Source organism: Erpetoichthys calabaricus, chromosome 12 (genome assembly GCF_900747795.2).
Source record: "Erpetoichthys calabaricus chromosome 12, fErpCal1.3, whole genome shotgun sequence".
Taxonomy (NCBI): domain Eukaryota; kingdom Metazoa; phylum Chordata; class Cladistia; order Polypteriformes; family Polypteridae; genus Erpetoichthys; species Erpetoichthys calabaricus.
In genome coordinates, this window is record NC_041405.2 from 160,810,301 (window position 1) to 160,822,525 (window position 12,225).

The 12,225-nt window shown below is 42.1% G+C and overlaps 1 protein-coding gene across 9 annotated transcripts in view; it reads left to right on the top strand.

Moving 5' to 3' along the window:
- The window catches only part of nfic (nuclear factor I/C), a 491,683-nt gene that overhangs the window by 357,970 nt on the left and 121,488 nt on the right, over positions 1-12,225 (top strand). For 8 of the 9 annotated variants that reach the window (XM_051934998.1, XM_051934995.1, XM_051935001.1 and 5 more), the window contains 2 exons: positions 4,010-4,138; positions 6,681-6,865. In XM_051934998.1, coding sequence (XP_051790958.1) covers positions 4,010-4,138; positions 6,681-6,865 — 314 coding nt within the window. The remainder of the gene's footprint in view (positions 1-4,009; positions 4,139-6,680; positions 6,866-12,225) is intronic. The other variant, XM_051935000.1, reaches the window with a different exon arrangement.

The following is a 12,225-nucleotide window of genomic DNA, read 5'->3' on the forward strand; positions in this document are numbered from 1 at the left end:
ACCAGTGGGTACTGCCTGAGGTTGCTGGAGCTCAAGTTAAACAGAAGTATGACTGTGCATGTTGAGGAGGCCGATAACAGTGAGCTGAGGAGACATTCATTTTAGAGGGAGGCACTAAGGGTCATGGTAGGTTTAAAACAAGTTCCTGACAGTGTTTTAACCTTGGGATTTTAACTGCTTCAAAGGTTTATTGATTTATTTATTTATTTATTAGACTTTTTAACCTCCACTTTGACAGTGTTTTTATGGATTATTTATTGACATGATCTATTGTAGACAGATTATACTGCACTTGTTTGAGGACACTGCCTTAGTCCACCTTAATAAAAGGATAAGTGTGTGTGTGTGTGTGTGTGTGTGTGTCTGTGTGTCCATGCCTCTGTCATTCCAGAAGGTGGCTCATCATATTTTTAGTAATAAAATACATTGCATTTATCATTCCAACAGAGGGCACGTCACAGACATTAACACTGCTTTCATGAATCTCGTTCCAAATTGCCTATAATACACATGATTTGTATTTTCCATTCCAACAGATGGTGCATCACAAGCATTTGTAGTAAAGAATTTTATTACTACAAGTATTTGTGTTGTGCCATCTGTGAGAATAACAAACACAATGCATTTTTTTTCTAAACACATTACAAAATACATTCCAATAGATGGTGCACTGCAAATGCTAATGCTTAGGTCTACATTGATTACTTAGATTTCAACCTGTCTTAGCTGGGTAGCACAGTTAGTCAACCTTCATAAAAGGATAAATGTCTGTGTGTCTTGTCTGGTTGCTATGTCTCTTTCATTCCAAAAGATGGTGCATCACAAACATTTTTAGTAATGAAATGCGTTGCATTTGTCATTCCAACAGATGGTGCTTCACCAACTTTAACTCTGCTCCTGCATGTCCCACATTGCCTATAACACAGACATAGGCATTGCATGGTGTACTGTAAATGGCTCATCTTGATTCATGTCTACTGACGGTCCTGGGTTCGAGGGGGTTAAGGCAACCGCAGACCAGCCGGACCGTCACACATGCCTAGCAATCTGTTCCGTTAGCAGCAGTAATTGATTACTAATGAAGAAAGTGACTAAACAAAAAATCTGCAGACACTGCGGCCCAACGGGATTTAGGTTTGATGCCCTTGTCATGGTTCATCTTTTGTAAGCTAAAATGTATTGGGAAACGTGCCTGGGATAAAAAAAAGGTAGCCAGTGGAAAGGAAAGGGGGAGCAGAAAGAGTGAGAGTACAAATGTGGCAGTTTGGAAAGGTGAGCAGACAGGTTAGGATCCTGATGACAAAGATGCTAGCAGGGACATGTGCTACTGTTGTACTGGCACCATCAGCGAAGACTGTGCAGGTCGCCTAGACAGATATTTCATTACCTCAGTACTTGTCCCTGCTGCCACCACTCAATACAATAATCTCACACAGCCTGTCCCTCGACACCACCAGTCACCCCACCCACAATGCCAGTCCCGTCCTTGGCCCAGCTTTTTAGTCCAGCAATTTATTCACCACTGAATTGTGGTCATTGTCCAGAAAGGGCCACTCTGTGTTTCATTGCCAAAGAGCAGCTGGCTAAGCACAGCAATTTGAGTCCCACCACAGGCGACAGGCTATAAAGAAGTCACAGCCATAGACTTTCCAAGCCATCGAGGAACAGCAGGATTCGGTCTTTGTGTTTGAGCTCTTCTGCTTATTCGGTTATTCCAAAGTCAGCTCCTGTAGACATTTAGCCAGCAACAGGAGACTATGAAGCTTGTTTATTTAGCTAATGGCTATGCTGTTCCAGTATCTCATCATGGTACTTCTTGAAGGTTGTGAAAGTTTCTGATGCAGTGACTTGGTAGTTTCTTCCTGGTTCCTATAATCCTTGGAGCAAAGAAGTGCTTCCTTACTTCAGTCCTAAATGCACATCCACTGGTGTCCTTGTGTATGTGATTCGTCATTTAGTTGAAAGACCTCTGCTGGATCTACTCAATGCCTTTGAGAATGTTGAAGACCTCCATTAGGTCCTCACACAGTCTCCTCTACTCGAGACTAAACAGTTTAAGTTCTCTGAGCCTGTCAGAGTAGAAGATGACATTCAGTCCTGAGATGTCTCTTCAAGTGCCGCTGTGGTGACCAGCACTGCACCCAATGCCCCAGATGAGGATACACCCACTAAACAGTAGACCACTTCGCAGTCACAGGTGCCCTCAGTGCACTCGGAAAGTCTTCAAACGCCTTCACTTTGTTACATTTTGTTATATTGCAGCCATTTTTTCACACATCAAGCATCACTCAATACTCCGAATGACAAAGCGAAAACGGGACTTTAGAATTTCTAGCAGATTAATTTAAAATTAAAAAGAGAACAATCACATGGACACAAGTAATTAAAGCCTTAAGTCAGTTCAGCGCTTAGTTAATGAAGCCCCAGTGGCAGCGATTCCAGCCCAGAGTGTTCACACACCTTCATTTGGGGATCTTCTTCCATTCTTCTCTGCAGATCCTCTCAAGCTCTGTCAGGTTACGTGGAGTCCATCAATGGACAGCTACACTCAGGTCTCTCCAGAGATGTTCAGTTGGGTTCAAGTCTACACTGTGGCTGGGCTACTCAATGACACTCTGAGAGTTGTCCCTAAACCACCCCTTTGTTGTCTTTGCTCTGTCCTGCTGGAATGTGGACATTCATCCCAGCCTGAAGTCCAGGGCGCTCTAGAGCAGGTTTTCATTAAGGATGCCTCTGTTCTTTGCCCCATTCAGCTTTCCCTCAACCCTGATTAGTCTCCCAGTCCCTGCTGCTGCCATCTTCATGCTTCACCACTGGGATGGTTTTGCACAGGCGCCTGACTTCCTCTAGGCATGATGTTGTTCTTGGTTCTGTCAGACCAGAGAGTCTCATTTCTCAAGGCCTGAGAGTCCTTTAGGTGCCTTTTTTGCAACATCTTGTTCTTAGTGATGTTTCTCCCATTTCCACAAAGGTATTCTGAAGCTCAGCCAGTGTGACCATTGAGCTCTCGGCCTTCTCTCTTACCAAAGCCCTTCTCCCACAACTGCTTAGTTTGGCCAGGTCTGGCCAGCTCTAGGAGGAGTCGTGGTTGTTCTAAACTTCTTTCATTTTGGAATTATGGAGACTACAGTGCTCTTGGGAATCTTCAATATGGTGGTCTTCTTCAGAACTGTGCCTTGACACAATTGTGTCTGTAAGCTCTGCAGGCAATTCCTTGGACCTCATGGCTTGTCTTTTCCTCTCCTGTGACCTTCAGCAGGCAAGCGTGTGCCTTTCCTATTCAGTCCAATCAGTAGAACTGACCACAGGTGGACACCAAAGATCTCAGCGATAATTAGTGGAATGGGACGCACCTGCGCCATATTTCAAGTGTCATAGTAAACGGCCTGAATATTTGTGTCAATGGGATATTTAAGTTTTTAATTTTTATTAAATATATGTCGACATTTCTAAAATCCTGCTTTTCCTTTGTTATTTTGGAGTATCGAGTATGGCTTGATATGGGAGAAAGTGAATTGAAATGATTTTAGCAAAAGACTGCAACGTAACAAAATGTGAACAAAGTGAAGGGGTCCGAATACTTTATGTAAGTGTGAATGGAGCCCCCATAATCAGAGGGCGTACTTCTTCTTGTTTTAAGTGCTGCTGTTGCTCTTCTGCGGGGGGTTCATTTACTTCACATAGCATTCTGAGCCAGGTAGGAAGTGGTGCCATATTAAAATTAATGGAACTAAATATGGCCGACGGCACATCCTGCAGACTCCAACTCCACCTCGCCTCCCTGCCATTTTATATGATGAATGAGAGCTTGTCCCCACAGTTGTGAGGGGCTGATTCCCCTAAAGCCCCTCTGTTTTTCTGCAGCAGGAGCTCTAGAGTCATGCCTGTACCTTCACTTGTGGGGCTTGCCGTGAAAGGCGCTATATCAGGTTGATTGATTCACGCTCAGGTTTCTCTGTGCCTGTCTTGCTGCAGTTTTGTAATGCTGATGCCCTGTCTCGGTCTGCAGGAATCTCTCCCACAGTGAAGAAGACTGAGATGGACAAGTCCCCATTCAACAGCCCGTCTCCACAGGACAGCTCTCCACGGGTTAGCAGCTTTACCCAGCACCACCGGCCCGTCATCGCTGTGCACAGCGGTGAGTTTATCCAACCCCTTCTTCTCACTTCGCTTATGGCCAGTTTCACTCTTGATTAGAGACATGTTGTGACACCAGAACAAGGAGTTCAGGGGATGTTAAACTGAGTGGGGGTGGGGGTGGGGGGGCGAGGGGGAGGGGGGGTCTGTTAGCCAGTCTACTGCCTCGGCACACCGTGGCCCTCGCGTTGATTTGTCTTGCATGCCTTTGACATTTGAGAATGCAGAGTGAATCTCGAAAAATTGGAGCCCTGCACTTCACACATTGAGGTGGAGGCTACAGATGTGATCTCTCATGTGGACAAATCGCTTTACAAAGTGCTTTATGGATGCTATGAAAGGTGCTACAGCGAGAAAAGAACAATGTCAAGGTTAACATGGCTGGAGAACAGTCACACTAAAACACATTAAAAAAAAAAAAAAGGTGTACACGAGCCAGGTGCCTTTTATAATGAATGTAGGGAGGGGGCGCATTAGCAGTGCAGAACTGTGTCTTACGTGCAGGACGCTGTGGTGTGGTGGGCTATCCTGCAGGTGTTTCACAGTGAGCTCTTTGACAAAGTTCTTTATCATATAGCGCCTTTCACAGTAAGCACCATTATTAAGGTATTTAACATATAGTGCCTGGGGTAGGCTGGCGCCCTGCTCAGGGTTTGTCTCCGGCCTTGCGCCCTGTGTTGGCTGGGATTGGCTCCAGCAGACCCCCTTGACCCTGTAGTTAGGATATAGTGGGTTGGATAATGGATGGACATATAGTGCTCATGGTGAGCATTACTATTATTATTATTACAACAGTAGTTCTTTATCATAGAACATCTTTCATGACGAGAACTTGATTTGTTATAATATAGTGTCTTTTACGCTGACCAATTATGCAAAATTCTTTATCATACACAGTAGTTCCTTTTACAGTAACAGCTGTTACAAAGTTCATATTTTGTCTTTCATAGTTAGCACATGAGTTATTTTTATTATTACAGGATTCTTTCCAATACAGTGCTCATGGTGAGCACCATTACTGTAGTATTATTATTACGTACTCTGTTTTTAACCCATTTCTGGACTTGATTTGCATTGAATTGCCTTTGGTTTTTTTGGGCAATTCCTTTGCTTCATGTGCTCCATGAAGCTTCATTGTTATTGAAGACCATTTCGTGAGAATAAACGCTTTATTTATTTCTAAAGATTTGGTGTTTGCCCTTATTACTGGCCAGGGTTTGACGGTGCTCTCCCCCTCTAGTGGGCCTTTTTTTTTTTTTGGTGACGTGCTTTTCAGAACTCCTAGTTCATGGCACAGAAGAGAGAATAAACATGAGCCCCATCCTGAAGATGAAGATAGACTTTTATTGATTGCAGGGAAAAAACCTGACAGCAGGACAGATTATCAGAGATCCTGGGGGACAGTGGAGAACACACGTTAGAGATAGGTGCACACGTGTTGTTTCGTGAGGCGTGTCCTGTGCCCTGTAACAGCTAGAAAAGTGCCTCTGCATTTTTTACATTTATTTATTTGGCTGACGCTTTTTTTTATCCAAAGTGACTTTTTTTTCCAATTGGCGCATAGGTGGGTGAAGTGACTTGCTCAGGCTCACACATTGTCAGTCATGGGACTCAAACCCACAACCTCAGGGTTTACAGTCCAAAGCCTTAACCACCACACTACTGCCTGCCTTCCACTAAGGACACCAGGCTTCCCAAAGTCTGGACAGGCAATTTGTCATTAAATAAACATGTCCATCATTGGGCTTAACTTAACGTTGTTGCTCTTCAGAGTGTGCCTTACTCTTTCCATCTCAGTTTTTCTTAGTTTATTTAAGAGGACCTTTAGATATTCGCTAGTTAAGCACACACATAATTTAACTAGTCTAATGTAGGTTTCCACTGCGTTACAAATGTAGAAAGTGTAAGAGTAATCTTTAGTTAGTAAAATCCTACACTTGTTAATTTATGGTATTTAGTTTTATTAGAGAAAGACAGCTACACTTGTGTATGCTCAGCATCCACGTCGGCCTTTATATGCACACGAATGCTTATCCACCACACCAATGCTTTACTCACGTGGACTCAACTGAATGGCTCGTTTTTCAAGAGAACCCGTGCCAGCTGCAGGCTTCTGAACAACGTCACAGGGTCCTGGGGCTGGAGGACACACCGAGGGGTTTGTCACTGGAGGTCTGCAGTGAGACCTTTCTCAAATAAGGTAGAATGGAGTTTTCTTGCAGGGATCTGTAGAGATACCAAAGACTGGACACGGTTAAAGGCAACGCCATTTACGGTCCTGTAGGTTCACACCAGCGTTTGGATTCTGCCAACCGGTCACTGGGTGATCCATGGAGCTCTGTGCACTTGGTCTTTCTTCTCCAGTCTTGACTAATTCCTTTCCTGTGTACACGTGTCAATATAAACTCTGATTAGATGTGAACACTTGGTGATGAACCTGCCCTCAGATGTTTTTTTTATAATACTTGCTTCTTCATTATTAAACATTCAGTGATAAATACATTTGTGAAAAAAATATTTTTCTTTCTGTTTCCTGTCTGCAGCTATTGCCAGAAGTCCTCACCCATCATCATCTCTACACTTCCCCACCACCTCCATCTTGCCCCAGACGGGGTCTTCATATTTTCCACACACGGCAATACGATATCCACCCCATCTCAGCACACAAGATCCTCTGAAGGACCTGGTATCACTCGCCTGTGATCCCTCGAGTCAGCAGCCTGGACCGGTAAGCAACATGCCTGTTTATTTCCTAATGGCAGATACTGAGTTAGTTACGGTAGGGCCAGTACATAATGGCAGCTTGTGTAACAGAATGATCACATGATACACAGTGTAGCATGACTGTGGTTAATTGCAGTAAGCAGAAGACTAGGCGATATCTGACAGGTAAGTACAGTATGTAAAGGTCTATGACTCTTCTTAAATTCCAAACCAGTATCATTTTTCTGTCCTTCTCTCTCTCTCTCTCTCTCATAAATCACTAACTTCTTTTTTGTTCAACTTTTCCTGGTGAGGGTTGCAGTAACGACATGCTGTCCTGGTCTGATTAGGTGTCCCAATCCCCACAAATCTCTCCAGCCTTTCCAGGAGAATACCCAGATGGTGTCAAGATAAGACAGTTGAGATCTCCCTAGCATGTCCAAGATCTGCCCCTGCTTTTTCCCAGTAAATCACACCCAGTACACAACCCATAGGAGGCAGCAGTGAGAACTACATGCCTGTTCTTCAGGGTCTTCATGTATTGCTGAGCTCCTTACCCTGTCACAGAGGGTGAGCCCAGTAACCCCACATAGGAATCTCATTTTGGCTGTTCATACGCGCATTCTCATTCTTTCGCTCACCACCCAGAATTCATGACTATGGGTGAAGATTCAGATGTCCACTGCCCGGTAAATCAAAAGCTCCATCCGTTAAGTTAGCTTCCTGTTCACCTCATAGTGCTTCTAAAACTGCTGCTGCTGCACCAATTCATTGGTCAGTCTCTCGGGTATCTCTACCCTCACTCATGATCAAGACCCTGAGGTACTTGATTTCTTCCACCCAAGGCAGCTGCTCTTCTCTCGCATGAAGAGAACAGGACCATGAGGAGAAGATTGTGACCTCAGATTTGAAGATCCTTATTCTCATTCTCACTGTATCAACATTTAGCTGTGAACCATTCCATTGTGACCAGAGATCATCGTCTGAGGTGATCAAGGGGACAGAATCTTCTGCAAACAGAAGAGAAATGAAGAGGGCAGAGATGACCCATTAGGTCCTCAAAGTTGATGCCCTCCAAACCTCTGCTGTGCCTTTATTGTGTGTCTGTAAAAATCATGAACAGAAATCCAGTGCCCACTTTGACTAATCTTGATTTACTTCTAAGAATACAAACACAGCTTCCAGTCCACAAACACAGGGACAAGATAGCAAGCAGCAGTGGCTCCTTATCCTCCTATTCTTATTATTATATGTCCACAAGATACCATGGCTAGACAGTCAGGAGCTTTTTCCAAATCCATAAAGCAGACGTGGACAGGATTGACAAACTCCCATTACACTTCAAGTTAAGTGTACATTGACCAATAACTTGTCCACCACTCCTTGGCCAGAGCGGAATACATTTTGCCTTTTCTGAACCCGAGGTTCTACTATCAGGCAAAGTCTCTTCATTACAGTACCTTAGCATAGCATATCCAGGGAGACTGAGGAGTGTAACTGCTGTCAAACCTGGCCTTTATTGTACAGCTCCTTTTGGAAGTCACATGGCTTTTGTGACTAAAAAGGTGAGCACCTTGCTTTGTTCACCTGGAGAGGCTGAGCAGTGCAGCTCATGGCTCCTCGACAGACAGCTAAATGTTTACTTTAAGGTAAATTGTGGCACTAAGTAAGCAGAGTTTACATCTTCATGTGAGGCTGAAACCTCTTAAGAGTTTAACTCTGGTAAAAGTTACAATGGGAAACAAAGCGGCAGATTGACAGAAATTTCTGGACCTCCAGGCTGTCACAATGAATAAAACATTTAAGAGTCACCCGGTCATATTTTGTTTTGCCACTTTTACTTTTGCTCACGAGGACATCTCATCTTCGTAAGTTTCTCTGGTCTACTGAGCCTGCCGGTCCAAGGAGAATGTTCACTACTATGGTTTGCTGTGTCAGCGTGAACTGAAGTATTTCCAACTTTCCCCATTACTCTTTTTGGGTTTGAAATTAAGTGTTAACAAACAGAAAGTGTTCCCTCTTGAAGTCTTTTGAATACCACAGAACCCAGCATAGGGACACTTGAATGCAGCATAAAACATAGTTTGCCCATAATAGCCATCTGCCTAAGGTCTTTTAGACATAGTGCTTCTTTAAACTCTCTTGAAAAGGACGTCTCATCCAAATGGCTAACATCCTTTTGCCATCTTTTCAACTGACAGCTGTCATCAGCCTGTCCATCCAAAACTGAAAGTTTTATCCCTGCTTTGCCTTATTTCAGTACCTGGTAGTTCGGAGAAACCTTAAAGATAAGAACAATAAGCTGACAAGCTGGTGATGGAACTTCACTGTTCATATTTATACATACTGCATTCAAGTCACGAATACACAGAGGAAATTAACCTTCAGAATTAAAATAGTTAACACCGAAAACTCACTGACCACATTGACAGCTGCACCCCTAAAATATACAACAAATATTAAATGGCAGCTGATAGATAGATACAGTAGATAGATGATTAAATAGATAGATAGACAAAATGCAGATAGATTAGACAGACAGATATAACAGCTAGATAGATAGATAGATAGATAGATAGATAGATAGATAGATAGATAGATAGATAGATAGATAGATAGATAGATAGATAGATAGATAGATAGATAGATAGATAGATAGATAGATAGATAGATAGATAGATTCAAAGCCACTATGTAATAGATAGATAGATAGATAGATAGATAGATAGATAGATAGATAGATAGATAGATAGATAGATAGATAGATATGAAAGGCACCATATAACAGCTAGATAAATTAGATAGACAGATTAGATAGGATTAGATAGATAGATAGATAAATAGCATAGTTGGCAGGATTAGATAGATAGATAGATAGATAGATAGATAGATAGATAGATAGATAGATAGATAGATAGATAGATAGATAGATAGATAGCGTAGTTGGCAGGATTAGATAGATAGATAGATAGATAGATAGATAGATAGATAGATAGATAGATAGATAGATAGATAGATAGATAGATAGATAGATAGATAGATAGATAGATAGATAGATAGATAGATAGATAGATAGATAGATAGATATGAAAGGCAGTATGCAATGGATAGACAGTGTGATTGTCAGCAGGGCACAGAGACACACTGCAGATGTTTTATGCCATCTGGGAGCTGTTTGATACCACTGCCCTAGACAGGAAGTCTATGTGCTGTCCAGGCAGCTGGTCAGTGCCACTGCCTGGATGGAATGCAAAGGAGCAATCTGGGTCTTGAAGTTCCCGTCTGGGATGGAGTAGTGAAGGTGGCTAAAGGAGAACTTGAGACCACCTATTAGTGCTTCTGTCCACAAGGGAGCAGCAGGAAGCAACACTCAAGTTGTAGTCAAACATAGGTGCGCCTACTCCTTTAAGTAGATGACTTTATACCAACCAAGGGGGAGTGACGATTAACTGTTGATCAGCCAGTTGGCCGTAACTCCAGAAGAAGTCAAGGACAACACTTTAATAGAAGCCTCATTCCCTCAGTCAGGTCAGCTTGTAGTCAGGAATGAAGTGGAGGTAGGGGCTTGCTTAGCATGAAAGTGGAGAGAAAGGAGAGACCCCCCCAGTACCCTTGCTTAGATAGTAAATAGGAGGTGGAAAAGGGAGGCTAATGACAAAAAATTGTGACCTCAGGCATTAAAATGGCAAGTGTTGTTTGTCCTATCTTCATATAACCCGTGCCCTGTACCTTCCTGGAACCCTTCTTTCTATAAGTAAAACCCCTTGTGATTTGACTGTTTGGTGTCTGTAGGTCATTTTATGTGAGGGGTTACTCAACAGCACTGCCCACCACACACAATAGATAAATAGGAAAGGCACAGTATGATTGATAGATTATATTATGTATATATTATTCATAGATAGATAGAAATGTGTAATATACTAATACATAGGTGGGACCTTCTGCTGTTCTTTTATATTTGTATGCCTGATCATCTGGAATAACAGACAGCTACACTAAGTAAGCAGAGTATGTCTGACATACATATTGATGATATGAAATGGACAGCATTACCGCTACAGATGTGTTTTTCTTGTGATAACTTTATTTGCTCCTTTATATGATGTTATTGTGTTTATTGTATTTCTGCGATTTAAGAATTTGTTTTAGTGTTAGTACAAGTACAGGAAAGTATTTCTTTATTTGCATATGTGTGCATTGGGTGTGTTTGAATACATATGTGTGTATGTATATACAGTGTGTTTAGTTTGTTTTATTTATATACTAGGGGGCTCTGCCCCCTGCTCGCTTCACTCGCCAACCCCCATGCGGGCCCTACGCGCTCTTCATTTCCTGGATCTGCGGCTTGCAACGAATCGTGCTGTACCTTTGGATAAACAAGAATGTCAGCTCTGTCTTTGATATCTCCATCTTTCAAAACTGTTATCGCTGATAATTCATCACATGGTGGTTTATTATATATGCGAGTGTGATCTTTCAGATTCATATGGAAATCCAAGAAAACTTCTTTGTCCGTGTTTTTCAGATAAATTTCGTGTAAAGTGCGATATCTTTGGACGTATGGATTTGTACCCATTACTGGCTGTAGAATTTCTAATACGTCCGATCATTTAACTCTTTCGATACTATGTTGCATTGCTTCTCGTAATCATAAATATAAACCTGACCGAATTGTGGTTTCTTTGAAATTAAACTTGCAGTAGCTTAAATTGTTGCAGGACCACAGATTCTCATAGCGTGTGGTCCTGAATCGTGTAAATCTACAAGTTGAGCATTGAATGATGCAAATGTGAACAGATTATTGTAGATTCAAATATTTTGCCTGTAGTGTTTGTGGATTTCATTTTCTCCAAATAACAAATCTTTTATTTCTCGCGGATACACCTCTTTATTGTGTAGAAACACTACTTTTCCCCGATGGCTGCACGAATTAGACGAGCTACAAGTCTCCGACTTAAACTTTAAAGCCAAACAATATCTACATACTTCTGTCATATCACTTATGTCCATATATTCAATCTCTTCTCGCTGTTCCGTTATTTCACGAGTAATAATTTCCGTTTGTTAGTGCTAATACGATCTTTAATATCAGTTATTTGAGACTTTCGAATTTTAGTACTTTCATAATCTCTAACCTGCTCTGCATGTGTATCGCGCCAACGTTTTTGAACCTGTTTACTACGTTCTACTTTGTCATCTACTCTTTGTCTTTTCACCCCGGCTTGGACCTGTTAGGTTTTCATTTCCACTTGGTCCGGGCTGATTATTACTTTCCTTATTTGCCAAATTTGCACTTGGATTATTATTGTTCTTTTTTTGAATTCTTTTCTCACCAACGCTTTTGGGCCTCTTTTCGCTGCACTACCCTTTCTTTTTCACTTA